This window comes from Oryctolagus cuniculus, chromosome 1 (assembly GCF_964237555.1).
Source record: "Oryctolagus cuniculus chromosome 1, mOryCun1.1, whole genome shotgun sequence".
Taxonomy (NCBI): domain Eukaryota; kingdom Metazoa; phylum Chordata; class Mammalia; order Lagomorpha; family Leporidae; genus Oryctolagus; species Oryctolagus cuniculus.
The window spans coordinates 198,411,634-198,438,661 of record NC_091432.1 but is presented as its reverse complement, the minus strand read 5'-3'; the positions used below and the strand labels follow the sequence as shown (position 1 = coordinate 198,438,661).

General features: G+C 45.6%; 2 protein-coding genes across 13 annotated transcripts in view; one reads left to right on the top strand and one right to left on the bottom strand.

Moving 5' to 3' along the window:
- The window catches only part of LOC127490675 (uncharacterized), a 48,601-nt gene extending 25,067 nt beyond the window's left edge, over positions 1-23,534 (top strand). Inside the window, exons 2-4 of the mRNA XM_070054005.1 lie at positions 19,075-19,129; positions 22,135-22,262; positions 22,489-23,534. Coding sequence (XP_069910106.1) covers positions 19,075-19,129; positions 22,135-22,262; positions 22,489-22,638 — 333 coding nt within the window. The 3' untranslated portion in view covers positions 22,639-23,534. The remainder of the gene's footprint in view (positions 1-19,074; positions 19,130-22,134; positions 22,263-22,488) is intronic.
- The window catches only part of LOC100345551 (phospholipid-transporting ATPase FetA), a 111,554-nt gene that overhangs the window by 17,963 nt on the left and 66,563 nt on the right, over positions 1-27,028 (bottom strand). For 11 of the 12 annotated variants that reach the window (XM_070053967.1, XM_070053982.1, XM_070053971.1 and 8 more), the window contains 10 exons: positions 26,647-26,717; positions 25,219-25,301; positions 24,334-24,492; positions 21,931-22,019; positions 12,674-12,870; positions 9,132-9,340; positions 6,775-6,818; positions 3,490-3,652; positions 1,264-1,452; positions 138-253 (listed from right to left, as the gene is read on the bottom strand). In XM_070053967.1, the coding sequence (XP_069910068.1) occupies positions 138-253; positions 1,264-1,452; positions 3,490-3,652; positions 6,775-6,818; positions 9,132-9,340; positions 12,674-12,870; positions 21,931-22,019; positions 24,334-24,492; positions 25,219-25,301; positions 26,647-26,717 (1,320 nt within the window). Of the gene's footprint in view, positions 1-137; positions 254-1,263; positions 1,453-3,489; positions 3,653-6,774; positions 6,819-9,131; positions 9,341-12,673; positions 12,871-21,930; positions 22,020-24,333; positions 24,493-25,218; positions 25,302-26,646; positions 26,742-27,028 lie in introns of all 12 variants that reach the window. The other variant, XM_017339839.3, reaches the window with a different exon arrangement.

Below are 27,028 nucleotides of genomic sequence, written 5' to 3'. Positions count from 1 at the left end.
TATTCTTCCACCAACTAAAGAGACACAGATATCAATATACTCCCCCTTAAAAACACACTGACACGGGGACACACATATGGACACATTTCCAGAGACAGAGAACCACTCCCAGCTTCCCTCTCTTGTAACCTACTTACATCTAAGTGTTCCAGGGTCACATCACAGAGGGAAATACAGGCTGGATGAAGCAGCTCACAGATGATGGTGTCTGCGCCCTTGCAGAACAACATTACCCGATTTTCAGGCGTCCGCACTACAAATAAGCAGATGGAACAAGGTGAGCACGCAGGGCTATGGTCTGGGCTGCCGAGGGACAGCAGGTGACTGCTGCCTCTGACATTTGTTCCGGATACCTTTAGAGGCTAGGCACAGGATAAATGACGGGCTGAGGGTGACGGTGTGGGAAGGGCTGATGGAATGCATGCTTCCATGTGTTCAGTATCCTCTGTGGGATGAATATTCTGATGTAGAATCACATTTAGCTTCTCAATCTAAGCCCAGAGCAAGGCCCTCACCCAGCAAGGACCAAGGATGGAAAATGTCCTTCCTTTTTCAGTCTGAGTCCCAAACTGACAGAGAGAGCAAGACAGAATGAACTTCCCTTCCACAGTTGTCCCTTGGTATCTGTAGGGAAATTGGCTCTGCCCCGCCCCCCATACTAAAATATGCGCATGCTCAAGTGCCTTTGTAAGGTAGTATAGGACTTGCACATAACCTATGCCTCTTTCCCAGATGCATTCAATCATCTCTATTTTCCTTACAATGTCTAACAACGTAAGTGCCATGTAAATAGTTGCTACCCTGTATTGTTTAGGGAATAATAAGGAAAAAAATGTAGCATTCAGAACAGATGCAAATTTTTTCAAAAATTTTCAATCCACATTTGGTTGAATCCATGGATGTGGAAACTGCAGCTACAAGGGTCAACTGTGTTATCTGTTCCTATCTTACTCCATGTCCAGGCTTTATGAATTTAATCTCTGTCCATATCTTGGCTTTGAAGGTACTGACAAGCCATTACCCAGGGACACCAGAGAAGAGACTTGGCATATGGTAGCAAGTCTCCATGTGTGTGTGTTGTGTGTGTGTACTATGAGGGAGAGTGTGGGAGTGTGAATGGCTATGTATGTGTGTGTGGCACAGGACCTACAAGAAGACATGTGAGTGGGGGAAAGCATTTGTGTGTAGGTAAGAGAAAGTCAACCTGTGAATGTGCATGAAGTTCAAAGAAGGGGAGAAGGCCGGCTGGAGAGGTGCACCTACCAATAACAGACATCCTCTTGCGCACATTGTTGAAGTCCAAAATCGCCAGCAGCTGGTAGACTCTTGTTTCCCCCATTTCTACCACCGTGATTGTCTCAGAGGTGCGGGAACGGAACACAAAGCCAAAGTTCCTGGCAGCAGTGACCAGGGCGCCTTCGTCGGGGGACTGAGCCTGGTACACAAGCTCACCTGACAGGAGAGAAGAGGGCAAGCAGGGCCCACGTAGATGAGTGCTGAAGTCCACCCAGAATGGAGCCCAGGAGAGGACCTCTTTCTTCAAAACTTTCCCACAAGTTTGCCACTAAAAGTCCAGACTGCATAGAATGTGTGTGCCACTGTTCCTTCAGAATATTTTCAAGTCATTCCATAGCCCTGAGTTAGTATTACAAAGATACATGGTATAGGCAACATACACAAACCAACGAAACAGCAATTATCACCAGGTGGTTCAGGGATCCTGCTAAAAATGCAGGTTTCTGTACCCCACCCAAACTTACTAGGCCCAGAGCCACAAAATCTGGAAGGAAACTGAACTTTTAACCAATCTCTTGGGTGATTCTCATGTATGTAGTGTAAGGTGTTCCTGCAGAAGATGACCACAACATTGGTAAACACTGCTCTGAGTGGATAAGCTTGATGGTTTAGCAAACAACGAAAAATACCTACGTGAATGAATGGTATCACCCTTGAAACTACCCTGGGAAGCTAAATGGCTCATCCGTGAGATCAGGCTTCTGATCTGCTATTAGCCATTTCTGGATCTCCTATGTTAGGGCGTTACCACAACCTATGGTACATTTTGGGACTTCTGAAGGTCAATATGATTTTTTCAGTGTTTTAGTAAAATTTTATGGGTACTGAAATGTGAATTTGAGATAGCTTTTATATGTCACAAAACTATGTTGACTTTTTTCCTCAACCATTCAAAGAAAACAAAATCATTCTTGGGCTTTATAAAAACAGATAATGTGCCAGATTTAGCCAATGGACCATAGATTGTTGACCTGTCCCTAGCAAAAGACACAATTGGCTTCGTTGACTACTTATCACTTGAGAGAAATGCCATCATGTTATCTAGAATCATACACATCTGGACTGCACAGTCTAGGCTTGGGCATGGTAAAGGCAGGAACATGTGTCTACATAGCAGTATTTTTGTCAAGGCCAGTCTGTGTGGCCCCATTTGGCATCTTATTTTTTCTCTTAGATTATTGGCAATATCTACACTTACATGCAATTTGATTTTTAAAACAGGCATCAACAAGACTCAACTTGTGAATGAGGGAGTGGAGGAGTGTAATTTTAGGTTGAATAGATGATGTTCCTGCTGGGCAAATGAGGCCATTTTCTTGTGTGCAAATGAAGACGAAGCCAAGTATGCTTCCAATACCAGCAGCTTGTTGGAATGGCAGATCCAGAGAGGCATGTGGTAGGGTGGAGCTTGGGGGGTGGGGGAGACATAAGATTTGACTTCTCATGTCCTTCTTGATGGTAGGATTTTAGGCAAGGGACTTAATCTTTTTTACCTTTAGTTTCTTTCTCTATAAAATGGGGGTCAATTTTCTGGGTTTGCCTATCTCAGAGGACTACTGTGAAGATTGTAGGAGGTGATATAAATGAAAGCAATTTATAACACCATAAAGTGATATTTACATACATACATACATACATATTTACAGTATTCAAACTGGTAAGAGTATATTAAAGAGCACATTGGCTTTAAAGGATTGGCTGCCTAAATTCTTGTTTGTTAAGGAAAAAAATGTCTTTTAAATTTATAATCAGCTACTTCTCATTGCTTTGAAAAAGGTTTGGGTAAACTGATGGGTGACACAGTCACATTTGGTTACTAAAGAAACAAGGATATGTGGAGATGCCTTTAAATTGTGAAGTGACAGAGGACACCTCAACTCTTCCTTTAGGAAGCCTTATCCGAGCTAGTGGGGCTGATCTGAGGGACAATTCAAATGGACAGGACATCACAGAATTTCAAGATCAGAAGCTCCTTTCAATGGCACCACATCTGACCCCCTATTTAATGACTCTTCTAAACCAGGGCATATATTCTGCTTGGGTATCTCCAGTGATGGGAAGCTCACAGCTTGTGTTGAGTATCTGTTGGTTGTCGTACATTAGGCCACCACAGATCACTGAGCACGCCCATCAGCAACCAACCCAGACTCTGCCACACATTCCCAGTCCATGAGGCCTGAGGCCTCTCCTCACCTTCTACTTTCTCCTCTGACATCACCGTATGACACAATGAGAGTGACAGGAAAAACAAGTGTACCCAGGGATCTCCCTTTGTCACCGCTTCCACCAAAGTCTTGTCATAAAATGAAAACTTAGGATCAGCCAGTTTGTTGTAGGCAAAGTCGATCTTGTCTTTCTGCAACATATAAGTCGGAACATATTTAGCAGGCTTGACACTTTATGGACAAATTGGGGGCGATCTCTGGAATGTGTTGAGAGCATTTAGGAGGACGAGAAGGGCAAAGCAAGATAAGCAGAGGAGGCACTGCTGCTTTCTAAGGCCACTGTAGCTCTGACCTGGATCATCCGTTCACAGGGGCCGGAAAACATCCTTTGCACAGGAGACAGGCTGAGCACAGACCCTTCCTGAGCTCAGCTACTCTGAACGACTAATGGCCATCCTCACACTCTACTCTTCTGAGTCCCAAACTCATAATAATCCAACCGGAGGATATTAGAAGGCAAGTGCTCCCTAACAGGAAGTGGTGTCCAGAGAGTCTTCTTTCTGGTTGCTTCCTGCCTGAATTTGGGTGCTGACAAGGGAACACAGTCCTAGGTATGGTGGTATCACCATGTTGCACTGTTCCTCTTTGGTCCCACAAGCATTAGAAGGAGACTAGAGAGGAATATTGCAAGACAGAGGCAAGGCCATATGACAAGGAAGCTTCAGTACATGCTTGTTGTCCACAGACTTCATTTTGCTTCATCCATCAGCGTCCCTGATCCTTCGGGCCTCTGATCCTCCTGGCCATTTGGGCCATTTGCTCCTATTTTAGCTCTCACCTCCCTCTTTGGACCTACTATTCACTAACGGTTTCCCAGGATATGACCTTGGCTCCTTTAGAGACCTTGACTCTTATTCTCCCTTTCAGCTAGGCTGCAAGTGGTCACCTTGGGAAAACACTTTTTTTCTGGTTCAGCTCAGCTCTGGAGTATGATGTGACTAACACATTTCTCCTGCCTATACCAGAACTTGCACAGATCTTTCTTCCGTTCTCCATAGCTGTGGTGCTACCTGGTCTGGGCCCCAACATATATCAAATTCAGACACAATTGTCCTGCTTGGTTCTCTAGGGAGGAAAGAGGAGCTTGTAGTGAGTTACATCAACTCTTTCCTATTAACTCATCTAAAGGGGGTTTAGTCACAGTAAGATGGTCAGCCAAGCCCTTGACCTGGCCAAACAGACTTATGAACTCAGGGAAGTTCATTTCAGTAAATTATCATAAAACATTATATCATGGGCGGCACTGTGGTGTAGCAGGTAAAGCCGTCGCCTCCAGTGCCAGCATCCATTATAGGTGCTGGTTTGAGTCCTGGCTGCTCCGCTTCTAATGGCTAGCTCCCTGCTAATGTGCCTGGGAAAGCAGTAGAAGGTGGCCCAAGTGCTTGGGCCCCTGCACACACATGGGAGACCCAGAAGAAGTTCCTGGCTTTGGATTGGCACAGCTCCAGCTGTTGCAGCCAGTTGGGGAGTGAACCAGGGGATGGAAGACCTCTCTCTCTCTCTCTCTCTGCCTCTCCTTCTCTCTCTGTGTAACTCTTTCAAAATAAATAAATAAATCTTAAAAAACCCACACATTATATCATTCCTTGAGGCTTTTCTAGAACTGGACTCTTATACTGGCACATTCGTCAAAGCTAGAGGCTGGTGGGTGATGAGACTTGGAGAGGAAGGTAAGGGCCAGATCCAGCATTACTTTCTTATTCACAGGGGTCACAGGAATTTTGTACTGGAAGTGAAACTGCCACATCCGTGTCAGAGGAAGTCCTCTGGTAGCAGCAAGGAGAATCTATTGGACTAGCAAGATGGCTAATGTGGCCATTTGGGGAGTGAACCAGTGGATGGAAGATCTCTCTGTCACTCACTCTATCTCTGCGATTCTTTCAAATAAATAAAAAAGATTAAAAACTGCCAGGATAAAATGGGAAAAACAATTGTAATATATATACACCAGTTAAAGGAAGAGCTGTTATTTTCACTGTGAAAGAACACTCTCAAATTTAAGAAAGGGCTAAGATTACCAAGTAAGTGAAAATGGGAAATAAAGAGATTGGGAAAGGGAAGGAAATAAGCACATGAAAGTGATTTAACTCAGTTAGTAATCAAAGAGAGGCAAGTGAGGTTTTATTTTTCATCAATTAGATCGCCACAGATTAATCATAATACTCGCTATGGTCAAGATATAGGGAAAAAGGAAGTGCCATATTTTTGGTGATATTATAAAGTAGTTCAAATCTATCTGGAGGGCAACGTGGCAATAAGAAATGCATTAAAATATGGCTACCTTTTTTTAAAGATTTATTTAATTTGTTTGATAGGCAGAGTTATATATATATAGAGAGATCTTCCATCTGCTGGGTCAGTCCCCAAATGGCCACAATGACTGGGGCTAAGCCAGGCCGAAGCCAGGAGCTTCATCCAGGTCTCCCACTTGGGTGTAGAAGCTCAAGGAATTGGGCCATCTTCTGCTGCTTTCCCAGGCAGCTAGATTGGAAGTGGAGTAACTGGGATTTGAACTCGAACTGGTGTGCAAATGGGATGCTGGCATTGTAGGAGGTGGCTGGCCCTGTGGCTACCCTTTGGACAACCAATTTTACTTCTGGGATTTTATTCTAAGGGAATAATTATTAGAAAAGTAGACAAAAATGTGTGTACCACGATGCTTACTGAGGTACTATTGGAAATAGCAAAAGAAAAGAAAAAGGATTTAAGGAAGGGGTTGGTTAAATAACTTAAGGCACATCGAGGCTTGAACAATTGAATTCTACATACTCCTTCAAATGATGAGATATATCTAGATCTACTCACGTGGAAATACAACCACAACATAGGGCCAAGTGAACAAAAGGAAGCTGGACATAGCAGGTGCATTTTAATTTTCTCTCCCTCTTCCCCTCTCTATTTTCATCTGGATTGAGATGTGCGTATGTATGCATGTACATACATCTGAAATGCATCTGAAAGGATATACTCCCAAATTTCACACTGATTACCTAAATGCGATTGAGTAATTTTTATTTTCTTCTTCAAAATTTCTGTATTATTTCAATTTCTTTTTTATATTGAGCATTTTTAAGGAGAAAAAAAAGCCATTAAAGGCATTTTCATTAAGGAAAAAAAAAACCTCAAAAGTCCTTCCGGTAGAAATAGGCATTCATGTTCCAGGCACCGAGTCCCAGCTTGTAGTAAGATGGCTCCGAGCCACACAGCCTCCAACTGCTCCCACGTGCATTCCCAGGGAAGTGCACTCACTCACCTCTGAGACTGCTACCTTCTCTCCGGTCTTGTCAATCACATCACCTGTCGGTAAGTAAACAGAGCAAAGACTTGACAAGGGTTTACAGGAGGATTTGTAAATGTATTTTTTTTATCATGATTATCTATCCAACAAATGTCCCATTTTGATTGTGAAATTCAGAGGCATGAATTACACTCCCAGCATTGAGCAATAACCACCCCAAATAGAAACATCCCGTTCCTGCCCAGCCCCAGCCCTGGTAACCACCTTGAATCTTTCTGTCTCTATGAACTTGCATCTTCTAGATATGTATTGTAAGTAGAATCAGACAACATTTGTCGTTCTGTGTCTGGCTTTTTTCACCTAGTGTAACATTTTCAAGTTTCATACATGTTGTAGTTTGTGTCAAACTGTACTACTTTTTCTGGCTGAATAATATTCAATTGCATGCATATGCCACATTTTGTTTATTCATTCATCTGTTGATGGGCTACTTAGGAATGGAATTTCTGAGTCATACAGTAATTTAAGGCAGGTTTTAGGTGGCTGGTTAGCTCAGTTGGTTAGAGCGTGGTGCTAATAAAGTAGGGTTTCTTTAAAAAAAAAAAAACATTTCTTCTGATTCTTCACCCTAGACTTGTAGTCAAGCTGCCTCAAAACCCATCAGGTCACATAGCCCACAACGTCCACTGAGTTCCTTTTCCTATGCTGATGTAAAGGGTTGGACCTCAGCTCTTGTCCCCAAAGTGAGAGTAAGGTGAGGCTACAGGTTAGTCACTTGATCCGGGAGAGACTTCATCCCTTGGAAGCCCTCCAATCAGAAAAGTCACCTAGAAGAGATGTGAACTTGGTGCTAGTGTGTTAGGATTCTTCACCAATGGATAACACAGACAGGTTGGCGGTGGAAAACGGTCCTGATGCCAAGCGCACAAATACGTATGGCCTTTCCAGTCTTACCCAGTTTACGGGTAGGTCTCACAATGAGCCAGAGAACTTAGATCCCCATCCAAATTAACTTATTTAAAAATGAGTCTTTTGAATTTAAGCATATGAAAAGTTTTTTTGGTAGGGGTAATGGGAAATATTAGAGAGCTCTAGTTTCTATTTAAAATTTTAATTTTTTTATTGAGGTGAAATTCACATAACATACAATAACAAAGTGTACAATTTAGGATCGTGTAGTCCATTAACGATGCTGTGCAGCTCTCACCTTTCTCTAGTTTCAGAACCTTTTCATCACCCCAGAAGAACTCCCCCTGTGCTCTTAGCTTTTCAGATGTGATCACCTTCCTGTGCTGGCTGGGGCCCTGAGTGTTCAGTCACGAGATGGCAGACAAATGAGGGACTGGCCCTCATCAAGCTACCCCTCAGTGCCACTTAGTGTTCTAGAGGGGAGTCAGCAGATCAGCAGTTTCAGTAGCATACTTGCTGCTCTGATTTATTTTTTTATTTACTATCAATTGACAATTTTATATATTTATGAGCACACTGTGGTATTTTCGTATTTGTATACAGTATAGAATGATTATATCAAGCTAATTAATATACCCATCATTTCACATATTCAGTTTTTTTTGTGAGAATATTTAAAATCCACTCTTTTAGTAATTTTTTAAAAATATTTTATTTATTTATTTGAGAGGTAGAGTTACAGACAGTGAGAAGGAGAGACAGAGAGAAAGGTCTTCTGTCTGTTGGTTCACCCCCCAAATGGCTGTTGTGGCTGGAGCTGTGCCGATCCGAAGCCAAGAGCCAGGTGCTTCCTCCTGGTCTCCCATGCGGGTGCAGGGCCCTTGGGCCATCCTCCACTGCACTCCTGGGCCACAGCAGAGAGCTGGACTGGAAGAAGAGCAGCTGGGACTAGAACCCAGCACCCATATGGGATGCCAGTGCTGCAGGTGGAGGATTAACCTACTGTGCCTTGGCACTGGCTCCCCACTCTTTTAGTAATTTTGAAATATATCACACATTGTTATTAATTATGATCTCCATGCTGTGGAATAGAGTTCAAAAACTTATTTCTCTTGTTTAACTAAACTTTGTGCCCTTTGACCAACGTTTATCTCATTTAACACGAGAGTGAACTGAGCTATTGCTTTTCCTCAAGGCATTGGGAACTCCTTGAGGACAGAGATTAAGTCTTGTACATCTTGGTTTTCTCAATACCCAACAAAATGGATTGCATCTAGAAGGTGCCAAATAAAAGCTTTTGGGTTAGAATGGAACGGGCAGGGTGTTCTTTCTTAGTGAACAGAGAGAATAAGAGGCAAATATAGAGTTCAGAGGCTTATAGATGTAGAGCTACATTGCTCTTGAAAACAATCTGCAAAATAGAAATTTCCCAGGACTCAGGGAAGGCAGGGAGACATGCATACCATAGAGAGTCCCATTAATAGAACACTTGTGGAAAATCATGATGTTCTGAGTCAAGGTCCCTGTTTTGTCGGAGAAAACATATTTAACCTGTCCAAGTTCCTCATTAAGGGTAGTGGTGCGAGCCTGTGCTGGAGTGTTCTTTGGTGCATAAAACATCTTCTGATCCCAGTTGATATAGTAACTGTTGCCCAGTCTTATTAGTTCAACACTAAGGAGAAAGCAAGAAAAGAGGGATGCTGGGTCAGAGCCAGACAAGTGAATATATCTTCCTGGCTTCCTCCTTCCCAGAGCACGGTACCTGTACCGACAATCACGCTATCCCAACTCCCTGCTCTCCTGAAGGACTTTCCCACCACTCAGTATTCTCACAGGATGCTACGCACAGGCTTCATCAACCGGACACAGATACACCTGAGAAACCTGTCTGACTCATACCCTCCTTTCACACTTTCTTCTTCTTCCAAATTGAGTCCAGGGAAAAGTCACAATTTTTGAACTTCTGTAATCACGCAAGATTGAATAACAGTTGACTTAGAAAAGGCTGCACTGGCCTAATCAGAGAGCTGCTGCTGCCATGTGGAGAAGAGAACCCTGGCACACCCAGAGTTTCTTTGTTTTAGGACAGGAGTGGGGACCTTTGCCCCGCGAAGGGGCACTTGGGTATTTACAACATCATTTGCGGGCTATACAGAATGATCAGCTTAAACAGTGAGCCTCCTATAGTTACTGAATTTCGAGTCCTGCCTGCAGTTGCCTTGGTAGGGTCAGACCAAGTGCTTTCATGGGCCTTACACAGCCTGTGGGCAGGACGTTCCCCCAGACCTGTTTTAGAAGAAAGGAAGAAGCTGTGAAAGTCGGAAATAATTTATGGGCCGACCCCTGATGCGCTCCGAGCAGAGCCCACCTGCCTCTGGTGGGCCTCGTCCTCCTATGCCCTCCTCATTTGATGTGAAGTCTCCTCCCGCCTTGGTCACATACTACTCGTCTATTGCAGACTCTTCCGGCTTGACACGCATCTTCATTTTAACAGTGAGGATGTTTAAGGAGCCCCTTCCTTGTCATCACTCAGGCTGAGTGTGCACTAGCTGCCTCATTGCAACATCTGCCCGAGAGAGGGTGCCGAGAGATGGGGGGTTTTACTTCTGGGGTGAGGGAGGAGATGTCCAGGTTCTCATCACTGACTCTTTCCCAGGATCCTCCTGCTTGGAGTCATGAGACCTTCCTGTCCTTTACCGAATCAGCCACCACTGTTCTCCCTCCAAGCACAAACCTCAGCCTGGTCGTTTCTTAGAAAGACCTTTGCTCATTCTTTGGGACAGAATCCGAACTCTTTGGCCTGGAATTTAAGGATTTTATGGATCTGACCTTAAACGACCATCTAACACCCGAGTCTGCCTATTCATTGTTGTATGAACAGATCACACTTTTGGAAACCTTCTCCCCCCCCCCCCTTTTTTTTTTTGACAGGCAGAGTGGACAGTGAGAGAGAGAGACAGAGAGAAAGGTCTTCCTTTGCCGTTGGTTCACCCTCCAATGGCCGCCGCGGCCAGTGCGCTGCGGCCGGCGCACCGCGCTGATCCGATGGCAGGAGCCAGGAGCCAGGTACTTTTCCTGGTCTCCCATGGGGTGCAGGGCCCAAGCACTTGGGCCATCCTCCACTGCCCTCCCTGGCCACAGCAGAGAGCTGGCCTGGAAGAGGGGCAACCGGGACAGAATCCGGCGCCCCAACCGGGACTAGAACCCGGTGTGCCGGCGCCGCTAGGCAGAGGATTAGCCTAGTGAGCCGCGGCGCCGGCCCTTCTCCCCTTTTTATATGCAGAACTTTCTGCTTGCCATCTTCCTTCCCTATATTCTGTTTGACAAATACTACCTCCAGGTAGAACTAGTCCATTCCTTCTTGAGACCACTAGAACAGTTATACACATTTCTATTGCATTATTATTATTGAATTATTATTATTATTAAAAATTTATTTATTTGAAAGGCAAAGTTACAGAGAGGCAGAGGCAGAGAGAGAGAGAGAGAGGTAGAGAGAGAGAGAGAGAGAGGTCTATCTTCCATCTGCTAGTTCACTCCCCAAATGGCCGCAATGGCCAGAGCTGTGCTGATCCAAAGCCAGGATCCAGGAACTTCTTTCGGGTCTCCCACGTGGGTTCAGGGGCCCAAGAATTTGGGTCACCCTCTATTGTTTTTCCCAGGCTATTGCAGAGAGATGGATCAGAAGTGGAGCAGCCGGGATTCGAATTGGCACCCATATGGGATGCCGGCACTGCAGGCAGTGGTTTTACCCACTATGCCACAGTGCTGGTCCTCTATTGCATTATTTTTATATTGCACCATAATTCTTTATTTATATATCAGGTTTTTGAGGTTTTTTTAAAGCTAAATTTCAAGCTTCTATAGGGAAAGGACTGTCTTATTGTATTATACATGTTTCCATTTCTAGCACCTTGTATGGCGCTTGACACATAGTAGGTGATCAATACATACTTATTAAATAAGGTATTTTGGTTATATAGGGTGCTTTTGGGCTGGAATAGCACAGTTAAGGGTTTAGGGAACCTGGAAGGGAGGACATGAAAATGTGTCTGGATATGTGTATATACAAGGAATGCTTAGACTTGAAAAGGAAGATTAGAAATATGGTAAAGAAGGCCGGCGCTGTGGCTCACTAGGCTAATCCTCCGCCTTGTGGCACCGCCACACTGGGTTCTAGTCCCAGTCGGGGTGCCAGATTCTGTCCCGGTTGCCCCTCTTCCAGGCCAGCTCTCTGCTGTGGCCAGGGAGTGCAGTGGAGGATGGCCCAAGTGCTTGGGCCCTGCACCCCATGGGAGACCAGGAAAAACAAATGGCTCCTGCCATCAGATCAGCGCGATGCGCCGGCTGTAGCGCGCAGGCTGTGGTGGCCATTGGAGGGTGAACCAACGGCAAAAGGAAGACCTTTCTCTCTGTCTCTCTCTCTCACTGTCCACTCTGCCTGTCAAATATATATATATATATATGATAAAGGTTTCTGTCATCTATTCCAAATTTTTGTCCAAGGTGCTTATGAAATAGGGAGGAAAATCCTCCTTTATCTTTTCTCCAACTTTTAGGAACTGAAGCTACATTCACATGCCTGTGTCATTCATCTGTTTCTGTGGGAAATGCATTCTGAGTCTGCCTGAGTGACTGAGGGGTGAATGGACCTCATCTTACTGGCACACGAGAGACTACCCGGCCTGTGCTTCAGCATCACCAAACCTGTGTGCACTTCCTTGAATGGTTTCATGTGTTTCTGTGCCTTATTTAGTCACTTCCATTACAATTTGAGGGCAGGGCTGATTTTCCTTTTGTATGAACCAGTATTCTGGACACAGAAGGCATTTATGTAATCTCTGGACATTTAGAGTATCTCGTATAACAGGCATTGTGGAAAAGAAATGGTCAAAGAGCACATAGTAAATGCTTTTTAAAAGTCTACACTCTAGCTGGAAAACTTTAGCAGAACCTATGAAAACAGCTTCTTCCCCCATAACCCAAAGTGATCAAAGAAGCCTACCTGACGTAGAGGGAAATGGGCACCATGGTGTTGAGAACAATGAAGTAGGACCAGAAAATGAAGAGAGAAGAGACAAATGATGAAGAGACATAATTTTCCCATGGCAGAAAAATCTGGAAGTAGTAGCCAATCTTGTTCTCCCAAATGCCATGCCCAATTGCTAGCATAAGACACATGACGATTAAAAACAGGAAAATCTATTAAAAAAAAAAGAGTTAAATGAACATCTCATTCAAAGTACATGCCATTTCAGTTCTGCTTTTGGAGCCTTATCTCTCAACAAAGTCTGTCTCCTTGGAGGGCAGGGAGGCCTTAGCATTCACAGGCTCTGGGCAGCTGTATACAGGACAGGAAAGAGTCCAAGCAGGAACCATCTTTGGGATTTTGAAGGGAGATAATAATAGCTAAAATACATTAAGTACTAATTAAGAGATAAGAACTGTGATAAGTGCCTCACATATTTGATTTAATGTTGGTATTGACAGTGGCAAGTATTTTGCCTACAGTCTCTTACTACTGAGTAGAAGAAACAGGTTCTGAACCAGTTGGAGAACCATTCTTAGAGTAAGGTGCTAGTTTCACAAGAGTCTAAAATGCGGCACCACACGCTTGTGTGCCTCCGAGAAGGCATGGTGGCATCATCGTGTACCACCCCAAGTCTCCCCAGTGGCTTCACATCTTGGTCACAAAGTGTTGCTGGTTCAAAGCGAACCTTCCCCTTGCTGGACAATCTCATCTTTGTGGCACAAATGGGAAAGACTTTGAAGATGTGAGAAGGAAGACAGGAGGAACAGGTCTAATTGGGCACAACCTCAGACACTTTTTGTTGTAGAGCGCATAGGTAGTATAATGAATCCCCACGTACCATCTAGCTATCATGCAGTCAACAATAATCAAATCACAGTTAGGTATTTCATCTGAACCTCCTCTTCTGGTGCCTTCTCTATTATTTTAGGAAAATCTCTCACGTGACATAATTGTATCTATAAGTAACATATTGTAGCTCTAAAAGACACATTATTTACAAACATATTAGTAATACCTTTATAATTTAAAAATGACCAATATTCAGTATCTTTCAATATCAAAAACAGATTTGAGGGTAGGGTGAGGGGTTGGGAGAGAGAGTAGCATCGGGAAAGGGCAGAGTAAAATATGCTCCTATTCCTAAGCCAGTACGGATTCACACTGAGTAGCTCAGCTCTTTGTGACGGAGTGTGTGTGTGGGGGGGTCTGTCTGGGACATAAAACCCTTCCTTCTCCATCTTGCTCCACAGCCTCACCCTTCTTCTCAGTGAGTCATATGGACACAAGACTCACATGAGCTGTGTTAGAACGTTTCTCACGGCTCAGATTAAGCCTCAGTGATTAGCTCTACTGGTCTTGCCCTTCCTCTCTGGATAGTCTATGTGGCCAATATGAAACTCGAGTCTGTATTTCTCCGCTTGCCACTCTGCCATGTCCTAACTCATCAGCTCCAGTAGGAAAAAAATGGGAAAGTAAAATTATTAGCATAAATAATCTGAAACCCTCTACAGCAGTTTAATAAATTGCAGGGTGACTTTCAGCACCCCTGCTTCCTTCCTACTTGCCAGGACAACTGAGAATGACCAGTGGATTCCAGGGATGTGCACTGCCACCACTGTCAGACCATGAGTCGACAGGAACCAGCGCCTTTTTTTTTTTTTAAAGATTTATTTTATTTGAAAATCAGATATACAGAGAGAAAAGAAGAGGCAGCGAGAGAGGTCTTCCATCTGCTGGTTCACTCCCCAGTTGGTCGCAACAGCCAATGCTGTGCAGATCCAGAGCCCGGAGCCAGGAGCTTCCTCCTGGTCTCCCATGCGGGTGCAGGGGTCCAAGCACTTGAGCCATCTTCTACTGCTTTTCCAGGCCATAGCAGAGAGCTGGATCTGAAGTGGAGCAGCCAGGACTAGAACCAGCACCCATATGGGATGCCGGCACTGCAGGTGGTAGCTTTACCCGCTACGTCACAGCTATGGCCCCAGGCTTTTCTTTTCTTTCTTTCTTTCTTCTTCTTCTTTTTTTTTTTTTTTTAAATAGAAGTAATCCTCTTGAGAGAGCTTTCTTCTTCTCCTCCTTTTTTTTTTTTTTTTTTTTAAATTTTTCCCCCCAGAAACCTTTCACTTGAGGTCTACAAACTTCATGCATTTCAGAACCAGCTCTTTTGGCTCAGACTGAGCCACCAGAAAGAAGACCACCTCTTGTTAGACCAAGTCCCAGAGAGTGGCTGCCCCCTCGGCCTGAGCACAGCTGGGGCAGGGCGCAGGCTGTATTTCTCCATTCCTAGAGCTTCCCCTGCCATCCTGAGGCCTCCCAGGCCTTTGTGGCAATTCTACATCTCTTATCATTGCGCTGGAGTCTTTCAAGCTCTCTTTGCTTCCTTTCAGTAAGAAGAAAAAAGAAATTGCTAGTTTGGTGATTGCCACAAACCCCAGAGGTTACTTGTTTACTACCACAGACTGTCAGACCCGAGAAGAGCAGAGAGTTTTCCATTTAGCAAAATGTGGTTCCAGTGAAGACTGAAATAAATAACTCAATTTTGTCACTCTAGATACAACAGATCTAGAACCATTCTCATAATGGAGCTCCTGGGTTCAGAGGCAGCCCATCAAAAATCTGGAACCGCAGGTCCTCTGGCCTAGGCAGGGAGGCAATGGTAGCGCTAGCGAGAGGAGCTGAGGTTTTGACAGCACTGCCTGCTGCCCTACCCCACCTCCTACGGCCCTGCATGGCAGCCACCACACCCCCCTGTGCGTGACAACTCCGCCAGCCACAGTCTGTGTGATGGCCTGGCCCAGCTTGCATGACAGCCAGGTCTGTGCCATCCAAACCCCCTTTTCACTCACCACTCAACTCCTGTTCTGTATACTGCCCAAACCATCCCCCATTTGTGCACTGCCTCAAGCTCCCATTCCATATCCCCCTAAGTTCCCTACTGTGTAGTAAAAACCTCAGCTCCCGTGATGTTGCAACTTAGAACCAACGCCAGCTAGAAATATCCAATATTGCAGCAGGCTGTGTCCCTGCAATGACCTTCAGATCTTTATAATGTCATTATATTAAAACTATGATAGTCGGCTGGCACCGTGGCTCAATAGGCTAATCCTCCACCTGTGGCGCCGGCACCCCCGGGGTTCTAGTCCCGGTCGGGGTGCCGGATTCTGTCCCGGTTGCCCCTCTTCTAGGCCAGCTCTCTGCTGTGGCCAGGGAGTGCAGTGGAGGATGGCCCAGGTGCTTGGGCCCTGCACCCCATGGGAGACCAGGAGAAGCACCTGGCTCCTGGCTTCAGATCAGCGTGGCGTGCTGGCCGCAGCGGCCATTGGGGGGTGAACCAATGGAAGGAAGACCTTTCTTTCTCTCTCTCTCTCTCTCTCACTGTCTAGCTCTGCCTGTAAAACAAAACAAAACAAAACAAAACACCCAAAAATCTATGATAGCCAACATTCTATTCCCATCATGCACCTGATGCCATGAGTGTTTCTGAAATTCCTAAAAAATGGCATAGAAATAGGTGATACCTAGCCCCACCCTCTATGTCTCCAGATAGTTAAGTACTTAGCCCTACCGCCTATGTCTCCAGATATTTAAAGAGATGACCAGGAAAAGCACCTGGCTCCTGGCTCCTGCCATCGGATCAGCGCGGTGCGCTGGCCGCAGCGCGCCGGCCGCGGCGGCCATTGGAGGGTGAACCAACGGCAAAGGAAGACCTTTCTCTCTGTCTCTGTCTCTCTCTCTCACTGTCCACTCTGCCTGTCAAAAAAAAAAAAAAAAAAAAAAAAAAAAGAGATGGCCCAGGACCTTGTTGAGGGCCATTCTCTGCGGAGCTTGCCTGTACTGATTCCCTGAGTGTACACTGTTGCTTTGCACGTAAATAAATCTTGCTTTTTTGCTGACCTTCAAATCTGTCTCCTCCTTGAATTCTCTCTCATGTGGAGACAAGAACCTGGGCCACGCCTGTCCAGAGTCACCTCACAGAAGCCCTCCACATCCCTGCTTTACATTGTGCGTCAGTCCAATTCAAGCACACTCACAAATACAATCCTAATGACCAGTTCATGTTCAGACAGCACTGTCACGGCTGCTGTGGTCGATGGGAAGAGACGGAGAGCATCAAACTCCAGGGCAGCTGTGGGCTCAGCAGGAAGCAGCTTTGCCGAACAGGCTTCCTGTGCCTGCCATATTCCCCCCTAAAACATCTCCCAAAATTGGGGGAAAATGGAGTCATTAAATTAGAAAGATATCAGCTTCAGCTTTGAGAAATGAGAGCGTATTCAATCCAACTGCATTGGCAATGTCTTGGAACAAATACTACAAAAAACAGAACCAAAGAGCTGGTAAGAACCTAGCTGATTAAAAACACTTCTTAATTTGATAACTATTGAATAGGTATTTCTTATGCAAGGCATTCCCAACAGGATAGAGATGAATAGGACATAATTTCTACATGCAGGCTTATAATTTTGTAGCTAAGACATTTACTAATTATTTTTAACTCACTCAACAAATAATAAAGCTCTCATTATATGTCAGGATAGTCTGGATACCACACAAGTTAAGAAATGAAAAAAAAAAAACCACTTAACTAGTGCTAAGTGCTGTGAAGAAAATAAAACCAGTTGATAGAATAAAGAGGGTCTTGGTGGGGGTGGCTACTTTAGGAAGAGCAGCAGAGAAGGCTTCTCTGAAGAGGTGGCATTGAATGATGAAAAAGCAAGTCACACACAGACGCTGCCACAAGGGGAAAGGCTAAGACAGGAGTTAATGTGCCCTCTGACATGATCTGCAGTTTGCCTGAGCAGAGATTTCTAGATCAAAGGAACTCAATCCAGGTCTCCCAAGTGGGTTGCAGGGATCTGACTACTTAAATTAATATATCTGCTGCCTCCCAGGGTCTGTGTTAGCAGGAGGCTGGAATCAGGAACTAGAGATGGCAATCGAATCCCGGAACTCTGATATGGTTACAGGCATCTTAACTGCTTGATCAAATGCCTGTGCACTCCCGCATTTTTTTTAACCTCTCTGTCTTTCTGTTTTATGTTCTAGGAGGCTCTTTGACTCTATTTCAGCCCCTTTATTGTTTTTTTATGTTATCAATCCCATTTTTACTTTTCAAAATTCCTTTGTTGTTCTTAGATTTTTTCTCTTTTCTTTTTATAAAAAATCAATTCTTATTTTATGCATGCAATTGCTTATTCTAAGACTAGTCACACTAATTTTTTGAAAGTTCTGCTCTTCTCTTCTCCCTGTATTATAACTGTTTATTGCAGGGTCAGTTATTCTGTGTGTTCACCCTCACCCTCATCTTTCTTTTTTTTTGACAGGCAGAGTGGACAGTGAGAGAGAGACAGAGAGAAAGGTCTTCCTTTGCCGTTGGTTCACCCTCCAATGGCCGCCACCGCCGGTGCGCTGCGGCCAGCACACTGCGCTGATCCCATGGCAGGAGCCATTTGCTTTTCCTGGTCTCCCATGGGGTGCAGGGCCCAAGAACCTGGGCCATCCTCCACTGCACTCCCGGGCCACAGCAGAAAGCTGGCCTGGAAGAGGGGCAACCGGGACAGAATCCGGCACCCCGACCGGGACTAGAACCCGGTGTGCCGGCGCCGCTAGGCGGAGGATTAGCCTAGTGAGCCGCGGCGCCAGCCTACCGTAACTGCTTCTTTTCTGTTTTGCTTGAATATACATTCTAGAAGCTTCCTAAGCAAGGATATAAGAATAACCTTTTTGTCTTTGCACATATGGATATTTCTTTACACTCACACTTCATCAACAGCCTCACTGGATTTAGGCTTCAAATCATTTTCTGGCAGATTTTTGAAGGTAACAATATGGATCATCTGCTGTTGTTGAAAAGGAAAAATGCTATTCTTGATTCCTGATCCTACACCTGAACTTTTGCTCTCTGAGAAGGATTTTAGGATCTTCGTTTTAAACAAATTATTATTTTTTGTTTATCTGAGAGAGAGGGAGGGGGTGGGGAGAGGGAGAAGAAGGGGGGAGGGGGAGAGGGGGAGAGAGAGAGACAGAGACACACAGAGAGAGAGAGACAGAGAAAGAGAGACTAACATCTGATTTGCTAGTTCATTTGCCAAATGCCTAGGGCTGGGCCAGGGCTGGAGCCAGGAGCCAGAAACTCAATCCAGGTCTCCCCCGTGGGTGGCAGGGACCCCAACCCTTGAGCCATCACCACAGTCTCTCCAGTTTGCCTTGGCAGGAGGCCGTAGTCAGGAGCTGGAACTGGGAATCAACTCCCGGCAATCTGATGCGGGACAGAGGCAAACCACCCACTCCCGGGATCTTCTTTTTAACTATAATTTCTTCGCATGTGGTTTATCTTAATGGGAAACAGGACTTGTCATGTGTTACTTTTGTCTCTCCAGGGAGATAGCAATACAGCAAGAAGAGTTTTGAGGCTGAAAAGTTGTGCCTTCGTGGGTAAGTGTGATGATTGAATACAAGGATGCACGTAAAGCACCTGGCATGTGTTGACACTGACAATGCCCTTCCCCTCAAGCCTCAAATGGGCACACACACATGAGGGCAGGGGCCAGAGCTTACACATCCTTACAATCCTCAATAAATATGCCTTGACGGCCTGAAGAGTCATAGACCTATTTAACCATCAATTTTCTGTGAGACTCTATACTCATTGTTACTGTGTCTCAATTAACTCGATTGTCAAAGAGTAAATTATGGAGTAAATAAAGAGTAAAATGGAGAAAATGCTTCCTGACTTGCTACATGCTTGTGGATGTGGCGAGGCTGCAGTCGATGTGAAAATATTCTAAGAAGTGAAAACCCCGCTGCTGATGCCTGCTATTGTCCCTGCTGTTCAGACAGATACACAAACAGCTGAGCCTTGCTCGGCAGGTGGGAGGCTTCACGTCTGAAGATAAGCGTAGGCCCAATGACCCAGCTTACTGCCCAATGATCCAAGCTCCCAATCTTGCCAAAAAGCATGTTTGCCGTGTCGCCTTCCTGAACAGTTGACTGTCTGTCCTCCCCATTAAGAAACCAGGAAAAGGAACTTGTTTAATTGCCGAACGCTACACACTCAGTAGTACAAGGAGAGAGCTGGTGGGCACTCAAGCTCAATGGTCTGCAAGCTCAATGAGCTCTCCTAACTTCCTAACATGGTATTTATTAAATCCAAAAGATTTTGAAAACCAGCTGTGGTGTTTCCCATGATTAAGGAGAAAAAGTAAATTATCCTTCATATATTAACACATACTCATATGTTAATTAATATAAGAGAATGCATCTTTGAATTTTCAGAGTCTAAGCAATAGAATAAAAATAAAGATGAGAGATCATGCGTCACAGGAGCTGCTCAGTCATGCAAAGAAGTAGTGAAGAAATTAATCCCTATACCTAACAGGAATAAAGGCAACCTCTATCAGAATGTATGGAACTAGGTTAATTTATTAGTCTTTAATGTAAATTTCTATTACCAGTGCTGATTATTCTATAAAATAGTGCTTTTCAATTTTTTTTCCTAGAACACTCTGTCTTTCCAACTGAAATCCTACAAAACAGGCCAACATAAAGCTGCTCTTTTTTTTTTTAAGATTTATTTATTTATTTGAAAGGCAGAGCCACATAGAGGCAGTGCAAGAGAGAACGAGAAGTCTTCCAACTGCTGGCCCACTCTCTAAATGGCTGCAACGGCCGGAGCTGAGCCTATCCGAAGCCAGGAGCCAGAAGCTTCCTCTGGGTCTCCCATGTGGGTGCAGGGGGCCAAGAATTTGGGCCATCTTCTACTGTTTTCCCAGGCCACAGCAGAGAACTGGATCAGAAGTGGAGCTGCTGGGACTCAAACTGGCACCTGGTGTGCCCACCTGGGATGCTGGCACTGCAGGCAGCGGTCCCACCTGCTACACCACAGTGCTGGCCCCAGTTGCTCTTTTTGAAGCAGGAACTTCAGAATAAAGAGCCCAGAACAGGGGCCGGGTGCTGTAGCATAGTGGGTAAAGCCACTGCCTGCAGTGCCGGTATCCCATATGGGCACCGGTTTGAGTCCTGGCTGCTCCACTTCTGATCCAGTTCTTAATTTCTCAAGTAGGGTCCTTGATGCATTCCAGTACCACCAATCAAAGCATAATATGCCTTTTTTTTTTTTTGACAGGCAGAGTGGACAGTGAGAGAGAGAGAGAGAGAGAGAGAGAGAGAAAGGTCTTCCTTTGCCATTGGTTCACCCTCCAATGGCCACTGCAGCCAGTGTGCTGCGGCTGGTGCACCGCGCTGATCCGAAGGCAGGAGCCAGGTGCTTCTCCTGGTCTCCCATGGGGTGCAGGGCCCAAGCACTTGGGCCATCCTCCACTGCACTCCCTGGCCACAGCAGAGAGCTGGACTGGAAGAGGAACAGCCGGGACAGAATCTGGCGCCCTAACCGGGACTAGAACCCGGTGTGCCGGCACCACAGGCAGAGGAATTAGCCTAGTGAGCCGCGGTGCCGGCCGAGAGAGACTTCTATCTGCTGATTTATTCTCCAAATTCCTGCAACAGCCCAGGGCCAGACCAAAGTCAGGAACCTAGAACCCAATCCAGGGCTCCATGTCGGTGGCAGGGACCCAGAGAGTTGAGCCATCACTGGCTGTCTCCCAGGTACACATTAGAAGGAAACTAGACCTGAAGGAGGAGATCCAGGACCTGACTGGGTCACCCCAAGTTACTCTGCTGTCAGGTGTGGGCTTCCCAAGCAGCATCTTAACCGCCGTACCAAATTCCTGCCCATCATTTTTTTAAACAACCATTTCTTTATTTAATATTTTTCATTTATTCGAGAGGTGGGGAGAGACAGACAGACGAAGCTCCCATCTGCTGGCTTATTCTCCAAATGCCCACAGTGGCCAGGATGGTCTAAGGCCAAAATCTGGAGCCAGGAACTCAATCTAGGTTTCCCTTGTGGGTGGCAGGAACCCAGTCACTTGCTTCGTCACCACTGCCTCCCAGTCTGCCATACCAGGAAGCTGGCGTCAGGAGCCAGAGCCAAGTATAGAACTCAGGTACTCTGAACTGCTAGGCCAAACACTGGCCCCTCCAACTGTCTATCCTCCATTACGCCGATAGAATCTGGACTTCCTCGTAAACCAGCTCTGTTCTGTTCTGCCTCAGACCCTGGACTATGCAAGCCTTTCAAACAACTGAATTCAGAGTTGCAGATGCCAGCGATTCCTGTGGGAGGGAGGGAAAAACGTGTATTTGTTAAGAAACCAAAAAGGTAAACTTCAGCTTACCCAGAGCACAAGGATATTCATGAGCCGGTCTACGTGTGTCTGTTTAAAGGTATACTTTCCACTGTTCTGCATTAATTTGGTGTCAGGCCCTAAGTAAAAGAGGCAGACATTAGGGCTTAGGGTCAGTGCATCCACTCAGAGCCCTGAAATCGGGCTGAAATGTACCTTTACAATCGCCTGATCTAATCTCTTGTCCGATTTCAGAAGCCAAAGCCCTGGAGAAAGGCTCAGAGCTGGTGCCAGCGACCGAGGAAGGAGGGTCCCGGCTCCCACAAGCTGCGTGTGTGCTGTCCCTCGCTTCGCAGCGCTCGGGCCAGTCTGGACTTCCAGAGGTGAGTTAAGGCAGAAGGGGGGTCACAGCCACTCCCTCATGGGGAGTTTTCTAATAAAGAGATCTCTACCTCCTTTGGAGGAACCCCTCTGCCAGGCCCGGCCCTGTTAAAGTTTCTAACTGGGAAAGGAAGGAAGGAAAATGGCAACGATTGCTTCCGAGGGGGAGGCTGCGAGCCGAGTGTCCCCGAAGCTGAGGCACAGAGACCCTGTGTTTCTTTACGACAGGGAGGACAGCAAGCGGAAGGAAGAAGCTTCGAATCTCATCTCACTGGGAGCAGAGCTGGAAATCAGTCACCGGAGATACCCCTGGAGAGAAAGCACAGGAGGCTTAGAAGAAGCCCCGGGTCGTGCTTCCTCTGGCCTTTCACCACGTGACTGGTACTCTTATGTGTGCTCTGCCGAAGGGATTTCATCAACGCTCCCCCCCGGGGGCTGGAGCCGCCCTGCGCTGGGAGCAGATGCTGGGAAGACGCGCTGCATGCCGTGCCACTCTTCCCTCTCACGCACTCCTTGGAGGGCTGGAAGTCATGAGAAGTCTGGCTGAGAGCCTGGGCGCTACAGCGACCTTCCAAGCATCCTTAGGAAGGCTGACCCTAGCCCAGGTTTCAAGAAGAAGGTGGGGATCACAGTAGAATGTGGGCAGCAGGCAGCAGGCAGCAGGTACAGCTCTGCACTCGATATGTCAGGACGCTCCTCGCTCAGAGCCGCCCAGAGGTCCTCACTACCAAGGAACCAACCAAGAGGCAGAGAGAAATACCGTCACTAAATCTGTGTTGGTTGGCAACCTTACTGCTAGTGCTATAGGAAGACTTTGGCTGGAAAGTGAGCTTTTGAAGAGTGGCAGCTGTGTGGGAGAAGCTGCTGAGGTACAGCAAAATGAAGACAGTATGTCTCCTTTAAATCTTCCGAGTTTGGGAACGAGGCAGCAGAGAAGTTGCCTCTCCAGATCAGGAGCAATGAGAGGTTCCAGCCTGGACTCTCAAGCTTCTCCCCAGGGCTTGGGCCCTGTTATTTGCCAGAGAAACAAAGAGTCTTGGAGTCTCCTGTTTAGGAGCAGGTTGTCTAGAGAGGGAGCTCTGGAAATCTGAGTTGTGTAACATGCACTGTGGCAATCTTTCTCCATGCTTCCTACCATGCTGGTGGTTGACCGCCCGTTGTCACCAGGGGCTAGGGTAGCACAGAGGCTTCCTCCTTATTCCTGAAACACCTCATAATCCAATCTCTTGATGGATTATCGTTCTAAATGACCTCTCAAGAAAAGCCACTGCTAATGACCCATTTGTGCCTTTTCTTCAGCATGAATTCTTCACATAATATTTTATATTCTCCATAATGGGCACTGGGCCTTGTCTTTCTTCACGGGAGTATTCCACCTGTATATATATTTTTTCACATGCTAATCCATCCATCATCCTCCCTCCCTCCCTTCCTTTTTTGAAACGTAGAGTGACAGACAGAGGAGGAGACACAGAGAGAACTTCCATCTGCTGTTTCACTTCCCACATGGCCATAATGGCCAGAGCTGGGTCAGGTCAAAGCCAGGACCTGGAACTCCTTCTAGGTCTCCCACTTGGGTTGCAGGGTCCCAAGCATTTAAGCCATCTTCCCAGGCATATGAGTAGGGAGCTGAATTGGAAGTGGAGCAGATAGGAATTGAACTGGTGCTCATATAGGACACAGTATCATAGTCGATGTGTTAACCCACTGCACCATAATGCCGGCCACTCACATGCTAATTCTATTGTGCCTTCTCTATATGCATACCCTCTCCTGTTTCCCGATTCATGGAAACTCTCATGAATGTCCTATGGTCTTGGAACACAAAACTTTCCTTTAACAAAGGCAGAACTCATATGTTAAAGATCATTATTTGGAAAAAAGATTTCTTTTTCTAAGAAATAACTTTTTTTCTTTAAATCTCCCATCTGTCTCTCTCTTTCTCATCTGTCTCAAAGCCATGGTGTTCTGATATATTTCTGAGTAGCATCTCCACATGCTAAAAACGAAGTGCCCACAACTTGGCTACAAATGGAATCCAGCAGGGTAGGCTAGGGCTCCAGGGAAACACACCTGTATAAATCACCAAGCCATAGCACCAATCTGTATTCCTAATGACGCAGCCTCGCAGCAGCAGCTTGTCATGGTCCAGGAAGTAGTCCTTCCCCTTATAGCTCAGGATTCCTGTGAATCTGTGCAGCTTGTTATTGGGAAGCTCGCAGGTCACTTCTCCTGCAGAAAAATGAAGAAGAATCTTGGCTCTGGGGTCTCAGGCTTTTCCTTGGAGGATGCAAGGAGGCTTGACAGAAAAAATAGAAGAAAATCTCCCTTCCAGAACACTTGCACGGTGTTTCCCGATCATCTCTCAGCTCTGTCCATTTCTCAGCAGCTCCCCAGGAAAAGGCAAACAAAGGTTTGCGGTTATCAAAGAAGAACAATTCTGCACGTGCCATGGGTCACCCAGGAGAGAGAAAACCCACCTGAGAACTCACCACCATCGGCACGGCCAGATCAGGTAGCTCTGCATCTGAAGAAACTCAAACCACTCAGAGCAAACTTCTCTCTCTTTAAAAACGGGAAATAATTTGACTTTTTCCCGACTAGTAAAGTAAGTTTGCCCCTAGTAAATATTTATGCAATACTAAAGGAATAAAGGAGAGAGTAAAACCCATCCGTTGTCTAGAGCAAAATGCTTTTAACCTTTTGAAGTAGATCCTTCTAAATTTTTTTTACATGTATTCATAAGCATGTGTTTGTTTCCCAAACTAGGTTTATATTATATAGAATAATTTGTATTTTTCTCTTATTAATATGTTATGAGTTCTTTCCATTCCAGTAAATATCAACTTGCAGATTATTTATAAGTTGATAGAATTCACAGTATGGATGTACCATACTTTACTTAACCAGTCTTCTATTGAGGAAAATTTGGATGGGCAAACCTATTTCCTAACTCACCATCAAAGGCAGACAGCAAGTCCAGGTTATCTTTCATGTCACTGGTGCATGTGATGGCCTGCTTCACTTTCAGGTTGGTTTCCCTAAAGTAAAGGACACAGGGTCACCAGAACAGGACACATACATAATAGCGGCACAGGTCCAGGGTCTCCGTCTCCTTCATGCAGCTTTAGAAAATAGATGCTACTGCTAGAGCTGGAGCTATAGCTTTGGGCCATGAGTCGCTCCCACTGTTCCCTTCTCACAGTACTGAGTGAGGTGAGATGTCTGCAAGGAAGCTGAGCATTAGGCTCCTTGCTCTCCCGGTCTCCCTTCTCACTCCTTGCGACACATCACCGGTACTTTAATGAGCTGTGAGACCTACCTGGTCAGATGCGGTGGAGAAGCTGAAGAGATACCTCAAGACAACCTGGGGGCGGGGTACCTGCTCCTTTCAAGAATGAGGAGCAGGTCGTGCTGAGAATCTGCATGTGCCTTCATGGTAACATAGTCCCCATCTCATAAATACTTACAGGGCCCCAAAGGGATCCCAAGTAGTCACGGAAGTCACACTGCCAAAAGCTTGTGGGCACCAGGAGGAACAGTCGTGAGAATGTGGACTGACATTAAACTCCATAGGACAAGCTCCCTGAAAATTTGGCTTCTGTCCTCCTAAGACCAGGACTGTAACATTTTATCTACCAGTAAAGAATTCCTTCCATATTCAAATTATTCCCTGGAAACTTTAGAACTTTATTCTGAAATTTTGTAGTTGTGTTCACATTCATGCTACTCAGCATTATGGAAGAGTCATTCCTTGGTGTCTGGGGTGGGGTAGGGGGTGGGGCTGGTTCAGGACCTCCTTGCAGATACCAAAATGAGCAGATGCTCAAGTCCCTTATAAATAAAATCGTGTGGTATTTGCATATAACCAACACGCATCCTCCCCTATAATTTAAATCATCTTTATATTAATCATACACTTAATGCTATGTAAATAGTTATAATGTTCTATTGTTCATGATAAGTTATATAGAACAAATTATATTGCTTATAGAATAATGACAAAGAAGAGACAGCTGTGTGTGTTCAGTACACATGTAATTTTTTTCCAAATACTTTCGATGGGCCGTTGGTTGAGTCCCTGGGTATGGAACCTGCAGACAGGGAGGGCTGACTGGAGAGCCAGGGCATCTGGGTGAATGATTATGGAGTTTATTTGCCCAGATCCTGTGCCTCATTATTGCCATCGAGAGCTCAACATTAGACTTGAGGGTCCTAAGGATTTGCCTTCCTGTCTTCACCGCAGTATTTCTAGGCCCTTTGGCCTACTAACTATATTCTACCACTTAAGGATCCTATTCATTCTCTGCACCATGCTGGCCCTCAGTGAGAGACCATTTAAGTTGCTTAAATTGTCTTAACGGTGTATCAAGAGGGAACACTTACCCATCCAGGTCTGCTGTTTCTACGTATGCCAGACTGTATGGCTCACTGCTAGAGAGTAATAGCATATCTGCCTGTGGTCAGAAAAGTCAGAGAAGCTAAGGAAAGCAGGAAGGCAGGCTCTTAACATTACATCGTGAGAAAAGCAGCCCCTCAGGAACAAAGTCCACCCGAAGAATGTTCCAGACACTTGGTTTACTCTTTTTAGGTCTGGAATCCATCACTGCAATCACACACCCTCCCAAAGCCACTCCCGCTTTATCTGTAGCTATGGTAAGAGATGGGCAAGAACAAGCTTCTTACCGCAGGGGCCGCTGGTCTCGGTTGCAGGGTGGGGCCGACGTAGATCACCCAAAGCAGCAGCCGAAGCACTGTCAGAGTCCCT